This window comes from Lethenteron reissneri, chromosome 11 (assembly GCF_015708825.2).
Source record: "Lethenteron reissneri isolate LAM-NWPU_2019-01 chromosome 11, ASM1570882v1, whole genome shotgun sequence".
NCBI lineage: Eukaryota > Metazoa > Chordata > Hyperoartia > Petromyzontiformes > Petromyzontidae > Lethenteron > Lethenteron reissneri.
The window spans coordinates 11,254,234-11,272,689 of record NC_083789.1 but is presented as its reverse complement, the minus strand read 5'-3'; the positions used below and the strand labels follow the sequence as shown (position 1 = coordinate 11,272,689).

Below are 18,456 nucleotides of genomic sequence, written 5' to 3'. Positions count from 1 at the left end.
CGTAAAAAAGAAAAAATTGCATTTCTGGAAGTTCCCGCTTTACATAACCAAGGTGTATCTGTTAAGGGGCTCTCGTTTCAGACAGGATACGGGATAGATTTGTTCGTAATTTGGCAGCTTCAGCCGCAGACACCGAGCCTGCCAGTCCGAATGAAGGGGGAACAGTGTTGGTGGGGGGTGGGGGGGGCGAAAGTTGGTGAGGCCGGGGGAAATGACGCAGCCGTGGCAAGAGACAAAACATCGGGAGAGAAAAAGGGATGGTGGTGGGTGGGGATGGGGGGGGGGCTAGCAGTGGCACGATTTCACCCACCTCTGAGGCCCCTGTTGGGTGGTGGGGAGGCGAGGGGATGGAAAAACAGAGGAAGTGTTAGGTCCTGTCCGTACAAAGTGCCGTTGGGGCCTGGAGGTTGGGGGGGTGAAGGGATGGGGGGGGGGAGAGCTCTGCGGGAGCTGAAAGGGCCTTGTTTGTAGCAGCGCTGCCTCCCTGCTCGTCTGATCCGACGCGGAGTGAAGCCAGTGTGGATGCATCTGTGGGACTCGCTGTGGGTCCCTGTCACCTCGGCCCATCGCTTGGCAGGCAACCGGTGGGCGGTGGGGGGAGATTCCCTGCCGCCGCACGGTTCGGAAATGTCACAGAGCGGTGTGACAACCCTCGGTGTTCGAGAGCGGCCTGCGGAAGCGGACGTCGCAGAGCTACCTCTGAAATGTTCCGCCGGTCGTCTAAGTGACCTTTGCCAGGCATCATCATCAGCCATGACCAATCTGCTGCTGGATAAAGCGCCCCCCCCCCTCAGTTGTCACCACCTCTCTCTGTTCTGCGATGTAACAATCCATCTAGCACCTGAGCATGAGCTGATTTCAGTGCTCCAGCTCACCGATAGATGTCACTTGGATGTGTTCCGTCTCTTGGCTGTCATGCTATTTTCGGTTGCCATTCATTCTACGGACTTGTCCTGCCCAATCCGGGTGGTCCTACTAGAGCAGTGGTTCTTCTTCTTAACCTGGGGTGCATGCACCCCCTGGGGTCGCGTGATGCCCTTTCTGGGGGTGCGAGACATGGCCACATTTTCTTAGACGCTAAATAATCGAAACACACATTAAGTAAGGGCACATAAGTATACAACTACTTATGTATTAACATAATATTTTATTATTATTGAGAACCAAATGGGTACAAGGCTGCTGTAAAGGTAAAGAACCAGTGGACTAGAGGACGTTAAAATATGTTTGCTTTACTTAAGGTAATATATTTTTTATACTCGCTTAATGTTCCATCATTGTGGATTGAGGGCTGGCGAGAACTTGGGGAGGGAGGCCTTCATCCAGCAGTGGATTGATCCTGGAAGTGATGGCTTTGGTAAGGGAGGCCTTCATCTGGCAGTATTTTATTTATTTTCCAGATTTGTTCATTTCATGCCACCGTGTTTGATCATTTGTGGGTGCAAATTGTGGTGTCTGGGGTTGCGCTGGCTAACCTCGCCGAGGCCGCACCTGACATTATTGTTCCTCAAACGACGACGACGACGATTTAATCTTAAACCGCTGATGGTTGGCTGCACGCTGCTGCGTTTTTTTTCCTCTCTCGTCGCATTTTCTCCGAAAACTGCACACATCCGAACAAAAAAACGTTTCCGCACAATTTGAAGACATCGGCACGCTTCGGGTTTTTTTTTAAACGGCACTCTTTGCCCAAAGATATCTCTGGTCCGTGACAACAACAAAAAAAGTGAATGAAGCCGTTTTTGGTTGTGGGGGGAGGGAGGCGGGACGGATCGGGCAGTAGAAAGAGAGAGAAAAAAGAACCCACCAACCGAACTGGAGATACGCGCCACAAACGGGTGTGGGCTAATCGCCGCCTAAATCGCACCGGCTAACAAAGAGGAGCAGCACCGGGTTTCTTGTGTAACGGATAAACAGCTGCGAATGCGCGCGCGCGCGAGGCTCTCTCGCTCGCTCACTCCTTTGGTTGCGGTATTTCAGCGCGCGCTCACTCCCCTTCCCCCCCCCCGATAAGGCCCGTCAGTTCACTCGTGAAAAGGCCCGCTGACACTCGTGAGCCCTGAGCCTGCTTTCAAACAACCCCAATGCCACACACACGAACGAGCGAGAACGCCGGTGGGAAGGGGAGGGAGCGAAGGGATTGTTGGCGGTCAAAACTGGAAAAGTGGCATTCCGCTTAAAAACATTTAAAAATAAAATACCGAGGCCAGTGGGTGTCAAAGCGTCGTCTTGGCTGATGCGACTGTGACGAACGTATTGTGGCCGCACAGAAACTTGGCGGCTCACGAGGGTTGCCGAAGAAAAAAACGACTCCCAAAGAGATTGATATGTCATGTCTTCCCCCCCCCCCCCACTATTAATTATATGACCTAAGGGACCCACGGCTTTAGCTCAGTAGGAGAAAATTATGATTTCGGGCACAATATTTGAGGGTAAAATCTTGGCTGGGTTTCAGGAAATACTTTGGCGTATGCGGTAATTTCCTTTTCGAGAGAGCAAACTTATACATGAAAGTGCGAGCACTGTACTGGGACGTGCACGCGTCTCCCGCTAAGGAGTGGAGCGCGAAACGCGGCATTTCGACAAAACTTTGTCTGAAATCTGCTCTACAGTTTCCAGCACGCAGCATTCCTCAGCTACATGTGGCAGTGTTTACGGTGTTTATTAATGTTATTATTTGTTGTCGCGTTGAGGTTTATAGACCTGTGCCGTGTTTGCGTCAATACGGAAGGTCAGATGTATTTGCGCTGTCGAGCAAGAAATATCAAATATTTTTAATAATTTTTATTTAATTATCCAGGAAAGCAACGCTAGTCCGAGGAATATTATTTACGAGGGTATTGCATTCGGGTTTTTATTTTTATTTTCAGCCAATTAATGATGAGTGTTTATACGTGTGGGAGCAAACCGGAGTGCCCGGAGAAAACTCACGTGCGTAGGGAGGTAATACTCTATCTGCGTACAGATGGAAACAGACGGTGACTATTCCACTTGTTGTACTGATGTCTCCTGACAAGCGACGTTAGGGCACCTCGACGCCCACAGGGAAGGGAGTTTCACGACATTCGTGCGATCCACCAACTTTCGCCTCCACAGGCGCTGGATTTACATGCGTGCATTGCTGCCACCGCTCGGCTCATTAATAAGATTAATGAGATCGTCGGTGAGTGGTGAGTACCGAGTTTCAAAAGGTATGTTGAATATTTGGCCAAGGAAACGGTGACACATTCCTGTGATCCGTCGTTTCGGAGGCAAGGGTTGGTGGTCGACCACATGAGAGATTTGAGAGACTCCCAAACGTCTGGCCTGTTAGATGGTCCAGAAAGTTGCAGTGCGATATTTGGAGTTGTCATCCCATCCCACGTTGGGGGCCTTTGAGTGCTATCCTGTGGTGTGCTCTGTGGGTTTTCTCCAACTTCTCGGCTCTCCTCCAACACGTGAAACACTCATTAAAATGCAAACAAGTTACTTGGTAGCAGTGCTGCTGCTGCTTTGGCAGCGGTGCGGTGCATAAGCACAATTAATAAAAAAAACTCAACACATCTGTCAATAGCACCGTGGCCTTAAATGAGAAATACAGTATATGTATAAGAGGTGAGGATGTGGACAATCGCCTGCTTCATAGGACATCAAACATTCCAATACAGGACCCATCTGTAATAGTATGGCCCACTGAGCTCTATTGCTCTTTTTCAGAAGCGACCTGGCCAAAAATGATAGTTCAGCGAAGTGGATTAACATCATTTGGAAATGTATAGCAGCCAGATACTCTTAACGCATGTTGATTCTAAATGTGGAGGTAAAACTGGAGGTCCCAGAGAAAAATGCAGCGACCACGGGGAGAACATGCAAACTCCAAATATACAGCAGGCGTCAGGGTCGGGATTGAACCCACGACCTCTTGTATACTAGGTGAGGTAGTTAACATCTCGCCACTGCGGCGCCTAAGCTTGCTAATTTTGCACCCGGTTTATCAGGACGTGCTGGATGGCCACTCATAACATCCTGGACTCCATTGGGAAGGGGGGTGGTCTTCTGACACCGAGCACTGCTCTCTCCACTGCTGGATGAGGTCTTCTCAAGCAGAACACTGCTCAGGGGCTACTGAATGGTTCAAGCCAATGTGGCTGTGTTCCTATGTTGGGCCTTATCTCGTCTGTCTTGCCCACACACAATCTCCCTGGATAGAGATAAATATACAGCAAGCTTGATGCCTTTGGATAACAAATCTGCCACGTAAATAGTTTCACGTCTTTTATTTTGGCAACAGCTTTTCAGTGGAGCGGTGGCCCCATACTAACGGGAGAAACCTCGCGACACTTGCTCCAAGTTTTAGGTGGCCTGCTGGGGCATTTGTCTTTCGTTAGGGGGCTATGGTTGCTGTGTATAATCCCAATTGAATAATTTATTTCTGAGTAACAGCAGCTCGTTATTGTTATTGCTTTCAGTTGCGGTAGTTGTTGTTTGTGTTGCGCACTCACATTTATCCGGCGCACGTGAGGGCGGCCCTCGCGGCCAGATCGCCGGTAGCCCTGCGCAACGTAGCCAAGGGCTCCCTGCATCCCTGCCTTGTAGCCCTGCTGCAAGCAGCACGCAGCCTGTATCTGGCCCCACCATTCTCTCGCATGCCAAGGAACTCGGAGCAGTTTAAAATACTTCACGGCCGTGTTGAGTTCCAACCCCACACCATCACCGCCCCCCCCCCTCCTCCAACTCCGTCCCCCTCCACACCACCTCAGCCCCCGGCAAGATTTGACCCCGGCATGCCCCCCTGCCCCCCTCGCTTGGAGTCGTGTGGGGAGGAGTAGGCGTGGGGGGTGGCGTGGGGGTGTTGCAGTGAGGGCCAGGCGGAGGTCGTTTGGAGACCTTCATTTACAGGAAGACTGCAGGAGGCTCCTCCTCCTCCACGCTGGGAGGGAAGGAGTGTGGTTTACAGCTGTGTTAAGACAGAAAACAGAGATTAGCAGGGGGGGCGTGTAAATCTGCGATGCCATCTGAAACCGAGAGCAGGGGGCGGGAGTGGAGATGAGAGCGTAGAGAGAGCGAGCGAGCGCGTGGAGAGAGAGGGGGAGGGGGTAGAGAGCGGAGAGGGAGAGAGAGAGGCTGCAGTGAAGTGCCAGGGATTGCTGATGTAGAGTTAAGCCCTCATTATTCTAGTCCTTGGCACACGGTAAACATTTTAAATATTAAAACCATCTGTTAATGTTGATCACGGATTGTTTGCCAGGCGTTTTAACGTGTGCAGGAGTCGGGGGGGGCGGGGGGGGGGGGTTGAGCAGGGCAGGTGGGGGCTGTGGGGGGTTTCTCGGGCCGGGATTTGCATGTGAAGTGGAGATGGGCACTCTGCGTCGTTTTTGACGCGTGAGATTCTGACACTTTGGACGGTGCCGTCGGTCGACGCTCGCGCGCTCTAAACCGGTTGTTTCCACGCAGATTTCTGACATTTCGCATCGGTAATTATTTGACGCAATCTTCCGATATTTTTACGATTGTGATTTTATTTATTTTTCGGAAGGGGCTTGTTGAGTAACATTTTTCGGAGAAATTGTACATTTTTGCGGTGTATATATATATTTTTGTTTCATGTGATAATCTAACCTTACAGGAAAAAAAATTCAGATGACGTAAATTGACCCTCAGTTTTTTTATTCTATATCAAAAGAACAATATTATTATCATAACATTTATTGCTTCGCAAGATAGTGGCAGGTTGCTTGGGGAGATCTTCATCCGGCAGTAAATTGACCATGACTGATGAATAATAATAATACACCCTTTATCCATCTATCGCTGAACGATGAAGGCCTCTCCACACTGTTACACAACAGGGGGTTGTTTGACCATACTTCACCATGCTAGTCAGTGCGGATTGGTGAAGTGGACGGGGGGGGGGGTAATCTCAGACCGGTTCAAATATCACGCTCCACTGATGTTAGCCATGCCTAGGAATGAAACTCTAGTTAAGAGGTCCATAGATCAGTACACTGACCACTGCCGCTACTCTGCTCCATTTACCTATTTAGCGTCACTGAAAATATTAAGACAATTGTGACCACGAGTGCATTGCTATACTACATCTCTTTATCTAAATCAGCACGAGCATCCCGTAAATCACGTGACTTCTGTGTGGCCACCCCCACTCTGAATCCCACCACCCCCTCCCCGCCCACTGTGAAAACAGACTCTGCCACTCTGTGCAGCAGTTTCGCCGGCCCTTATGTAGCCTCTTCTTCCCTGTCCTCATCCCTCCTAACCCCCTTTGGTTGCCCGTCTTGCAGTCTTTTTCCATCCTTTTCCTCTTATTTCTCTCATCTCTCTCATCTCTTCCCTTTCCCATTCCCGTGTCTTTTTGTATACATTATATCCTTGACTCTACTAGCTATCCCCATGGTGTGCCCACACGGGTAAAAAAAAGTTGCTAATCCCATCCCATGGTGCATCATTATAAACACGCATCAGTGGCTATTCATGCAGTTTAGGAAATATAGATTTATCATTAATGTATGCAAAAAAACCCCACCAAGGGGAACACACCTTATTATTTTCATTGACTAAAGAACACTGCCCACCGCACATGACAGTATTGTAAAATATATACACATTTGAACAACACATATTTTTTACATACAGTAATTACCGTTTGAGGGTGGCGTGGTGGCATTCCGGTTTGTGTGTTGTGCTATAAACTCGGTGACCTGAGTTCAATTCCTGGCCATTTAATCCCTGTGATGTCCCGCTCTCTCTGTACGGCGTCTGGAGATGCTGGTTGCAGTCATGCGCTATACAAATCCAAATTGTATCGTATCGTTCTATCGCGGTGGAGCGATGGCACGGTGAATCGCATGCTGTGTTATGTATGAACCTAGGGACCTGAATTCAATTCCTGGCCACGGCTAACGCCACTGGCATGTGATAGCTGAAGCGGTCTTGACCCCAAAACCTCACACACCCAGTGTGGGGAAGTACGGTCAAACAATCCCCATCATCAGGGGCCGGCAACCTACGGCTCCGTAACTCGCATGCAGCTCTTTAAGGGCTGCTTCGTGACGTTATTTATTAAGGACCCACCGTCTCGTTTTCACATTGCATTGGCGGCTTTTGAAATATTGAGTTGTTTACCGAATTAGGAAAAATGGCTCTTCTTGTTATTTTGGTTGCCTACCGCTGCTGTGTTAACGATTGGCACGGTATTTGCGAGGCCTTCATCCAGCAGTGGATTGCTAGAGGGCTGATAATTATGAGTATGTATATTGATTACCTGGCATTGTATTCTCAACTAGCTTTCTCCAAGAAAATCAGTGAAACAGAGGTTTTCTCCACAGTTCTGGCTGTCGCCTGATGAGACTGGTCGTAATTACTGGCGAAACATCATACTTGAATTGTAAATGTTTACATGACAAACCTTACTAATTGGCTGTGTCGAGTGGTGGCAGGCTTAACGGCACACATTTATATTTACGCGATCTATCCCAAAAACGAAACCAATAAAACCCCTGAGAATGGATAATATTGGTCGTGAAAGCCTACTACGTGTTCAACTCACTTAATTTGTCTTCACAAATATTCCCCACCGTGGTAGCTCCATCTCCCGTCTCTGAGCGCTTGGTGCCAGTGAGCACAACGGGCTGCGACAACCGGGACTTCGCACCGACCCCGCAGCAGACAATGGGCAAGGGGAGAGGATGAGAAGAAGCGATTTAGCGGTTTAGGGCCGGTAATTGCGAAGCCGTTCCTGTGATTTGCGGAAAATTAGACAAGGGGTCAGTAGACAGCCAGGGAGCCGCATTGATAGCTACATTTGCCGCCGCATTTGCATACAGCCGTCAATCACGCAGATTTTCTGTCTGGAGAGCAGCTGTGATGGTCAATTTACGCTTTATTGTTTCCCTCTGCATAATATAAAATAATAACACAGGAGTTGCATGTTTTGGCTGTTTGGCAGCTCACTTCTCTTTGACCTTGCATCTCTTTTATTTATTCAGCGAACCCGAAAAACTGTCGCTGTTCCCTCTGTAGTGTCATGAGTTACCTCCCCCCCCCCCCCCCCCAAAAAAAAAATGGTGTTTAAGCAGAGCACCTCTTATCTGTGGTGATGTGGGGAACGGACACCGCGGTTCCTGTTCTCCGTGAAATTTTCCTAATTTTTTTTGCCCCGCTTTTACGCATATAAACACACAGGGAAACAGGCAGATTATAGGGAGTTTGATAATAAGAGTCTTTGCGAAACCTACATATCCCACAGATAATGGGAGTTGCGGATAATGGGGTTGCGGTTAAGAGGAGTTATATATTTTGGAGGGGCATAGTTGATCCTCTTTTTATGGTCGCAGGCATGCAGGGTCGGGGTGGGGGAGTAGGCGGGGAGGAGGTGGGGGAGGGGGGCTGCTAGCCGCTTGTTAAAACTGGCACCGAAATGGGACCCTTAAAGGCTGCTGCACGACTGGCATGACCTCCAAATGACCCGGCATCTTTATGAGAAGCAAAATAAAATCCAGACTCGCTATTCTTGCCTTGGTAGAGCTGGCCTGGGGAGGTGGGGGCGTCTGCCGTGGTGATAAACTCCCAGACGACGACGGGGTAATTGATGAGGCCGCAGACGCGACAATGGGAGGGAGGCTCAAAGGCAGAGACTTGTGAACTGCGCTCCGAGCGCACTGACAGCTCCGGATGAGTCGCGAGCGTCCCTAACGATGGCCAGGGATTCCGCGCCGCTCGAGGACTTGCAAGTTTCTTTTTTTCTTTTTTACGAACGTAAGGAGCGATCCGTTTATAGATGCCCCACCGATCGCTAATGACCCCCCTCTCTCCGACTTCCCGACAGGCTGAATGTGGTGAATGTGGTGAAAGTGGTGGCTCGTTGTATTACAGAGCGACTGTGTTCAAAAGGTTTAATAAGCACGTCGAGTTTGGTGGGAGATATGTAAAGCCTTTGAATAAGAGGCTGATCTCTTTATCATTTTACCCTATTATTTTAGTGGGGTATCTATAAATGGAGCACCCTTATACGCAATGTACACCGTAATCTCTGGATTATAGGATTCGCTTTTTAGTCTCTGTAATTTAAAACAAAAGTTGGGGGGGGGGGTGCATCGTATAATCCCGTGTGTCTGCGTGTGAGATCAGATCTGTGTAACTCCATTGACATCGAGCACATGCATTGGGATGCGTCTTCTATTCTGTAGCATCTTATAAACCAGAGAATATGGCAGTACTGTTGGAAGGAAAAACGATTTGCCCTCCTGCAAAATTTTCCGCTGGGTGCACCACTGTCTCTCAGCCTCGCGCAAACGGCGCCATTGTCAGCGAGCGGAGCGGACATTCATAGCGAGTTTATTCCGAACTAACGATCATGCCATTTGAGAGCGAATTCCGCATTCCACTTGAAGGCAGATTCTGGCGATTGTGTGGTGCGTTTTACTTTCGCGGAGCATCTTATAACAAGCCTTAGAATACGGTATATATATGTGTATTTAATAACGCAGCAGCTGCTATAAAGCGAAGGGGGGGGGGGGGAGAATTCCTAACGGTCCCAGTAGCTCCTCCGACTGGAGACACCTCGTGCCAAAAGGAAGGCTCAGCTCAGCGTGATGACCCCCCTCTGATTGGCTTGGCTTGGAAGCGAGGCTGGCGCGCGGGTGATGTCACGCCGTAGCGATTTGACCTCCCAGCTCGTTTATCATGAGCTGTCACTGCCCGGCCCGACAGTGAAACCAGTGTCTTCTGGGAGACTCCCGACTCCCAAAAAATGGCAGCGTCCGTTTGCAAAATAAATAAATCTAACGCTTCGTTACCGATCGCCTTTGTTGAATTTCGTGTTTTGTCTTTCTCTCTCTCTCTGCGTAGGTTCATCAACGCCAGGCGAAGGATAGTTCAGCCTATGATAGACCAGTCAAATCGAACAGGTATGTGCTGTTTTTCACTTGAAACGTTATTCACGATTTTGCACGCTTAATTGTTCTTTGTTCTTTTGGCTTGCTTTGTGAACCGCTGTTTCATTTATTTTTCGTCGCTCGCTGGTTTGAAACTGCTCACGTATTGTCGACGGTTATACGAAACAGTTGCGAGGCTGCTTTAGCAGTGGTGTATGAGCACAAATCACAAAGCCTCGATGCATTCGTCAATAGCACTGTGGCCCTAAAAGGGGAAAAAAAAACACGTGTAACTGGTGACATTTTGGGCAGTGCTATGACAAATGGCCACTACGTGAACCATCACCTATTATTTATTTTGAGAATTTAAACAAAGTGGACTGCAGTACATTGAATTTTAATTAGGCCATTTTATATTGAAATTTGGCATTTAAAATATTAATTAAAAAAACTATGTATATTATGTACGTTTTATTTAACTTTCTCAGCTCAAGGCTCGGGGTACAGTCCCGACGGGCAGCACTTGGGAGGGTTTGTAATGGACGGGCAGCAGCACATGGGCCTCCATCCGCCTGGTACGTACGTGTCTGCGTACGTGTGTGTTTGTGTGGGATCTGGCAGTGCAAGGGTTAGCGCACTGCACTACGAACCCGGCGACCCGAGTTCAATTCTCGCTCACGGCCAACATCGATGACGATTATCTGAACCGGTCCTGGGCCTCCCCTAGGTCGACTTCAGCCTCAAATCAGTACCTTGTGCGACGTGTAAAAACTTCGCCACAAGGGAGACAAAGGCGGCCGAGCGTGGTTCTGGCCACCCACCCCTCGTGTGCCATGCGGGCCTTCATAGGTGCTCGCTAGCAGCACTTGCCCCAACATTTTGTTAAGGCTATACGGGGGATCTTTGTCTCTGTGAGAGCAGTGGTGTAGCCATCAAGTGTGCAGCCTATGCAACTGCACTGGGGTCCAGGGGCCAGCCAGAGCGGTCCTGGCAGCGGGCAACAAAGAGGAAGGCGCAGATAAATGCGCAGCATCCACGCACCTATCGACCTTCTAATAATATATCTGCATTGGTTTCGACTGCTCTCATCAGCAGAGTATGGCCTGTGAAAAGATCATTCCAGAAGCACCATAGGCCGATGAACTACACCTAGTTTTTTTATAGTTCGTTACCCACAATTCATCAAAACAGCTTACCAATTCTTTAGTATGCATTCGATTAGCACGGTTGGCTACGTACGACACGAAAGGAGTTCAACACAACGTTCTGTCAAACGCGTCTTGAGTTTGAAAGCGTGGCTCTAGGATGTTACAAGAATCAGCGTTATTCTGCTCGCAAATACAGTCGTAAGATGAGAAGCGAAAGGCATGCTATGAATTGTGACAACATCACACGGGGATATACTTACATGTATGTATATATGCAAAATAATGTAACTTTAGCGACACTTCTCCGGTTCAATCCCACGTTGTGACAGCTCTCCATTGACGTACATTCATTATATACATTCCTAATATACATTAATGATATACATTCATTATATACATTAATTGTATCCATTCATAATATACATTCATAATATACACTCTTTATATACATTATATACATTCGTTAGTCGTTTCTTTCCCCCCTCTTTGCATCGTTACCCAATAGCACGCGTTCCGTGTCGTGTGGGTAATCCGTAACGTCTGTGTTGCTGCAGCAGGGCCCATGGCTGGCATGGGCATGGGCATGGAGGGCCAGTGGCATTACATGTGACTTCAGCAGTCGGGTCGTGCAAGGTCAAGGGAGGTAAGAGTTGTTTCAAGCAATTGCCCCGAAAACCTCCGTACACCTCGTTCGGTAATCGTTTGGTAATTGCTTCAACGCCTACGTGGGGCCTGGTGCTTGGGCCTGGGCACGAGGCTCGACTGACAGGTGGTGAGAATTACCGAAATAAAAACTGTGAAACTATTTTTTATTTTTATCAGGTAAGGCCCACTGAGCTATATCCCCTCTAATTTCAGAAAGCGACCTGGCCCACAAACGATAGCTCAACGAAGTGGCGGCTTATATCATGAGGGAATTTATAGCAGCCAATTGCTCTAAACGCGCATTTCTAAATGTGGAGGGGAAAACCGGAGGACCCGGAGAAAATTCCACGTGACCACGAGGAGAGGGAACATGCAAACTCCAAATATACAGCAGGCGTCAGGGTTGGGATCGGTTCCACGACCTCCTGCATACCAGGAGAGGGACTGAACATCTTCTCACCGTCTCTTCTGTGAGACACTGTTATTCAGCTGGGCCCACTCCTGAGCAATCATCACCCACCACTGCTTTGGCCACATCTGAGTGAGTGGTGGCACAGCAACGAATGTAAACGGCATATTATGTTGGCAAATCCCTCATACCCGAGTACAAAGCTAACTCCAGTGTGCATGTATACATTCCACGATCGTTGAAAACTGCGTATGCAGGATGGTAACAACCACAGCTCGTTGAGGTCCACAAGTCCCATTTTGCACAGTTTCCACGAGGTCCACAACCAATCCCGAGTTCACAAATGCACTATGCGATGACATACGTCGCTACAAATCGCCGAGCAGACGGGCGCTTGAACAGTCGAGTCCGTCTCCACCGTGAGACGTCTGCTTGCAAGCGGTTTAGTTGCTTGCAACTGAGTTGCTTGCAACCAAGTTGCGCACAACCAGTTGCAACCGGGTTGCAACCGAGTTGCGCACATTCAATCGCTCAGCAGTTGGACACTGGCTTTAGAGACACGGTTCAAACCGTGGTCGCGATGCTACACTGTTCAAACGCGGCGCATTGTGTCCCGACGAGAATCGCGGTGGACCACATTGAGAGCCATTGTGAACCCCGGTTAAATTCAGCAGAGGCGTTGAAGACGCCCATTCAGATTCCTCCAACGGGCTCGTGCTTTGGCTCTCAGACCTGCACATGGACTCATGAGCCGCTATACAAAAGCCGTACGCAACGAGGAGGAGGAGGCTGTGCATTGTGATGCGCCGACGTCTTTTGAGTTGGGGATGCCGGGGCCGGTGCTCCTGGCCACTCACTTCCTATTAATATTCTGTAACACTCTCGCTAAGAGTGGCCCATTGTCTGCGGTGGCACGGCCCAATTAACCAACTGCTGCGTGTCATACGTCGCCTAAGGACAAAACCGGTCCTCCACCAAACACGCGCTGTATGCAGGTCACTGAAGCTATAGCTGCATAAATGTTCACAAACAATTCGAACCAGTGTCCTTTGAGAACACGAGAAGTGTCCACTGAGGTACAAAAGCCCCTTTTTGTACGGGGGGGGGGGGGTGGTGGGGGGGGATGCGGAGAAGTTCCACGGTTTTGGGCGTACATTTAAAGATGTGGGTCATCGTTAGTGTAATCATGCCAAGTAGCACATGGAGGGGGGGGGGGGTTGTTTAACTGTACTTCATCATGCTGGTCAGTGCGGCTTGGTGAAAGGGAGCGCCTAGGACCGGTTCAGATATCGCTTGTCATCGATGTTATAGCCGTGGGCGGGAATCAACCTCAGAACCGCCAGGTTCGTAACGCTGTGTGCCAACCACTGTGCGACTGCTCCACGCCACTGCCGTATATATTTTTTTTACTTTTTTAACATTTGTTGAAGTCAATTTTCAAATTGGAGTTTTGGTTGTGTCACATTAAAGTAGGAGCATACACTGAACTCAGGATTTAAAACCAACAGAGGTCTGTAGATCGAGGCAAGGGATGGCCAGATGCAACCCGCTACTTCTACTGAAGCGTCCATACCACACAAAGCATACCGCTCGAAATGACCCGCAAACGAAATTTATCCATCCCTGAAAGGGAAATATTTCAGACCTGGCAACAACACTGTGTTCATAATTTTATCACGCTCTGTCAATACTGTCACCGCAAGGCCCTCTTCTTTATACACTACTCAGTGTATGCTCAATGTTGTTCTTTGCGTTGTTATTGAATAACGCCGAGGTGTGTGTGTGTGGCCCACCAAAGGGAAAGGTTCCCCACCCCTGATCTAAGCTTACATCCAGATGTACTTTCATATACTTGGATTTAACAATGCCTTTAAGTAGTGTTTTCTTTGGAAATCCAATGCAGCGTTTAATGTCATGTAGGAAATGTTAGCATGGAATAAAAATGCGTTTGAATCTTTTTTTTATTTTATTTTCGTAGTCTTAACTTTATTCGGGTATGACTGCACGCGTGCCTATTGGGGCCGCCCACGTTTTCCAAGTCTTCGAGTTGGCGGTAGTCCTGTTGAGCCGGTGGTCTGGACAAGGCTGAGAGAGAACTGAAACGTACAGCGCCGCGGTAACATGACACACTTGCAAAGCATGACGGGAGTGGTGCTATCCTGATGTGTTTGTGAGCGTACACCTTTGCGTGCTGCTAAATTGTAAGTTCTGTGACTTGACCGCTAGCTGTCAGCTGAGACCAATTCACGCACGCAGCCGTACCCAGGCTAAAGTTAGAGTCGGAGTTACAATCACGGTTGCGGAAAATGTAAAATCTAATTTTTTTTCTCTCTCTCGTGTGATTTTGCAGGTTACTTCAGAATCTGGGATTTTTCACCGAACATCGATCACCAACAATTTCCTTACGTGTATTCAAAATATGTTATAGCTATACCTAAGTCAGCAAACCCCTTAAAAAAAGAAAAAAACTGTAAAAAAAAAAGAGAGATTTTTTTTTTGCTGTAAATATTATTTAAAATTGATCAATGTTACTGTATAGGCACTGCAAATGCATTGAGCGAACCGGGTTTGCTATGCGAATTTTCAACCACGGCAAGACCTCGAGGAAACAGCGGCGACACGTAACAGCGAGGCACGCTCACCTATGGAGCGACTCGGCACTTTGACAGCCCCACACCTCCGTGTCACTTTCACACAGCTTTCGGGAGAGTCTGCGGAGAAATTCCAGGTAACGCCGATGCCTATGACGATGGTGGTGGTGATGGTTCTTCTTCATGCGGCTGATATTGATGTAGAACAACAACTAAAATTTGACATCGAGGTGTTGAGCGACATTATTGCATCGGGAGTCGCAGAGTGCATCGCTCTGATGATGCTTTCTTCGTGTTTGTGAATTGGGTCTTGAGTCATTATAAGTTCCATGGTTCTCCTCTGGGTGGTGACCACAGATTCTGCACACTGTCGAATAGTTTTTAATTTTCGATTTGTGCATCATCATCATTATCATGATGTATTTGCATCTGCTGCCAAGGTTTTGTGTGGATGCGGTTTAGGGTTGTGGTTCATAAGCTTCGCTGAAGATTTAATCCAGGGATCTTGGTGATGATGGCGGTGGTGATGATGATGGTGGCGATGATGGTGCGGCTTTCAATTTTTTTTTTATTGTGCTATCAAATCTTACTATCCAAACATCGTCATCGTTTATTATTATTTGATATCGTGCTTAACACCAGTATAAAACGTAGTTAAGAAAAACAGAGCAATTCACTTAGAGTACATGACATGTACGGCCCTTTTGTCAATCCACTGCTGGTTATTGGAGTTAATGATCTTACTTCACAACGCTGGTCAGTGCGGGTTGGTGAAGCCCATTGGGCTTAGATATCACTTGCCAATGATGCTAGCTGTAGCTGGGAACCATTAATCATGGTTAAATGACTCAAGCTTTTTTTTCCAATTGTTTGCCTTTGCAATGTTGGACTATGCATACATACATAGAATCAATCATACATACAATAAATCAATCCAAGATTTGTAATGCACCATATTCAGCAAAAAGCTGAGACCCTATGTCAATGAGCTCCCACGTGGGATTAAACGACGGTGTTCATTCATTTATGCATAAAAAATATAATAATGTCAAACTATGTGAAGTCAGCTTGCGCGGCTACGTGCTTAAAGTTTAATAGTGGCACACAGAATCAGCTCTTTCCAATTGTTTGATCTTTGCAATATCCGCACAAGCCCTCGCTTGTGTGGATATTGCTATCCGATGTGTTTTTGGGATTGTACGTGCGTACGTATGTTGAACTTCTTTCGCACCGTACGCAGCCAACCGTGCCAATCGGAGGTACCGTGCGTTTTTTGGCATGACGTCCGACGTTCCGCTCCACGTTTCGGTGGCCACTTCAGGAACGTTAATTCCCTCTCCCAGCAGGCGGAGCGAAACGTCGGAGCACGTCTTTCCGACGCAAGCGCATCACCGCGAACGAACCGTTGCCACGTCCTCATGAATAACTGGGTTTTTACTTTTTTATTTTCAGGTTCTGAAGTGACCTTCTGAAGAAACCATGCCGTCATAGATCTCGACGACCCACTGCCCCACAAAAGGACCTTGCCCAAGTAAAATACGACGAACCCTCAAGGGATTAATATGCGACACTCTATATAAAAGGGACCAGCAACAACAGGATGGCCAATTTGCCGTTTGTATTATTTATAAATGAAGAGACAGTGAAAACACTATAAATATATGCTTACTGGCATGCAAGAGACAGTTTTTAGTTTTTTTTTCCTTTTCTTGTGTCCTTAAACAAAAAAAATGAAACTACCGTTTGCAATGCGTGGCATGCCTATGAGAAATGTTCCACCGACTGTGACAACACCTGCTTCTACTGTTTCGAGTTGATTCTCCTTTTTGCTCGGGTTTTCGGAAGACCACGCTACACACAACTGTTCTCGCAACAGGGTACTCAAGCAACAACAAACGGAGAAGAAGGAGGCGTTGAATGAGACGTGAAACAAAGGGAAATCCAGATCGTGGAGAGAATCGCCGTTGTGATGTTACTCTTCTGCCGACGACGATCCTTGTTCCCAGGGTCGTTGTGTGGAGGCCCGGATTTTTTCTCAGCTGTGACGTCAATCAAGCAATATGTGTGGCCCCCTGCCCGTTAAGTTCTTCCTAAACAAAAAACTCCGGCTCATTGAGAAGAAGATTTTTTATTTTATCTCCGCGAATGGCCCCAGGAATGGGAAATATTTCACCGTGGCTGTTTTATTTTTGCCAGCAAGTGCAAACCACCGTAAATGTCCGAGACTGAGCTTGATGTTTTGTACTTTTGTTTGTTTGTTGTTGTTGTTTATTATTTCCGTGCGTCCTTTGTCTGCACACATTTTACGAAGTTCCAGAGGCTGTAACTTGATTTAAGGAAGAAGTTGGAACATTCCGGGATTGCAACTAGTGCAGAGTGTGGGTCTCAATAACATTGCATGCTTGTTGTTGTTTGTGAACAAATAAAGTAAACGAATGAATAATAAAAAAAGATTAACAAACACATTAAAAAAACAATGTTATGCACTAGCAGCCTTGGCTAGCTTCTGTAGTTTTCCGAAATAACCCGAGGATATCTTCTAAAGAATACCCTCCACGGACGGTACTGTTGTATTTAATACTGACGAGGGAGACTTTTTTTTCTGCGAATGTGTTCACCTCCATGGCTTTGCTGTGTTCGATTGCTGTTACGTGTGCACCTTTTAGTCAAGGTACTTTTTGCAAGGTCGCGCGTACCTTTTACGAAGGTACTCGGGATTCCATTCTGCTCTCGATCGCTCTGGAAAGTGCTCGGTTTACCCTCCCCCCCCCTCTCTGTGCACTAGGCCGGGCCGAATCCTTCCCCGATTTCCTCGTGGAAGAGTCTGCTCAAAGGGACGGTGTAATTGGCAGTCGGAAAGATGCGGTTTGTTACGATGTGGTAGTAGGCAGCGCATAAAAAAAAATTAAACGGTTTGAAATCTGTTGAGGAATTGCTACGAAAATAAGTCAACAAATCTTGCCCCCTTCCCCCCCCCCCCACCTTCCTTGTGTTTTTCAGAGACTGTTAATTGACGTGCAGTGACTGCTATATGTATGCACTGTCATAGGCTAATTCATGAGTGTCGCGCGCACACACACGCAACATGTTTTTTTTCATGCGCCGTTCTTTCCATTTTAGGAATTTTTCAAGACGTGAGTGATGCCCTCCCCCCACTTTTTGTTGTTGTTTGGATCCCTAAAGAGAAATCCCTGACATTCCACTGCAAGTTTAAAATGTTTATCAGAAGCTCACGTGTAAGCAAGTGTGAGGGACATTTTTATACTTAATGTTGTACAGTCAATAAAAAGTCTTTGATCTTTTAAGAGTGGTGTACACTAGTTATTTTAAATACTCCCGGACTGCGTTTGAAAGGCAACCTCGTTTAACATGGACATGTGTGACCTGTATTTATGATGACAGCTGCTGGTGTCAGCAGGTAACTGCGTTCTGTAAATAAATCGAGGGGAGATTACAAAGAAGGTTCACTTCATCGCACACTTTCGGATGCGCTTCTGCGGTCGTCTGGAACGCTTTTGCGATATTAGGAAGCCACTGAAGCTCATGCTCTTTTAAGTTATCTGGATTGAACGCTCATTTCTTTAGAACTGCTCTTTTTGTGTTCAGTTGTCCTCCGCCCGATTAGCACGGTCGGCTACGTACGGTGCGAAAGAAGTCCAGCCTAGATACAGAATGAAAAACAGCCCCGCGACGTGTTTTTTGGATTGTAGCAAATGTTGTTGAGCACGATGTCCACCCGACGTTTCACTCCACGCGCTGGCACCTTTCAGCAACTGTATTTGGCACGTGGTGCA

General features: G+C 47.6%; 1 protein-coding gene across 2 annotated transcripts in view; it reads left to right on the top strand.

Moving 5' to 3' along the window:
- The window catches only part of LOC133341471 (homeobox protein Meis1-like), an 86,557-nt gene extending 68,590 nt beyond the window's left edge, over positions 1-17,967 (top strand). The window contains exons 10-14 of one of the 2 annotated variants that reach the window (XM_061550135.1): positions 9,844-9,902; positions 10,358-10,444; positions 11,575-11,660; positions 14,422-14,799; positions 16,115-17,967. In XM_061550135.1, coding sequence (XP_061406119.1) covers positions 9,844-9,902; positions 10,358-10,444; positions 11,575-11,627 — 199 coding nt within the window. In that variant the 3' untranslated portion in view covers positions 11,628-11,660; positions 14,422-14,799; positions 16,115-17,967. Of the gene's footprint in view, positions 1-9,843; positions 9,903-10,357; positions 10,445-11,571; positions 11,661-14,421; positions 14,800-16,114 lie in introns of both variants that reach the window. The other variant, XM_061550134.1, reaches the window with a different exon arrangement.
- Positions 17,968-18,456: the final 489 nt, after the last annotated feature.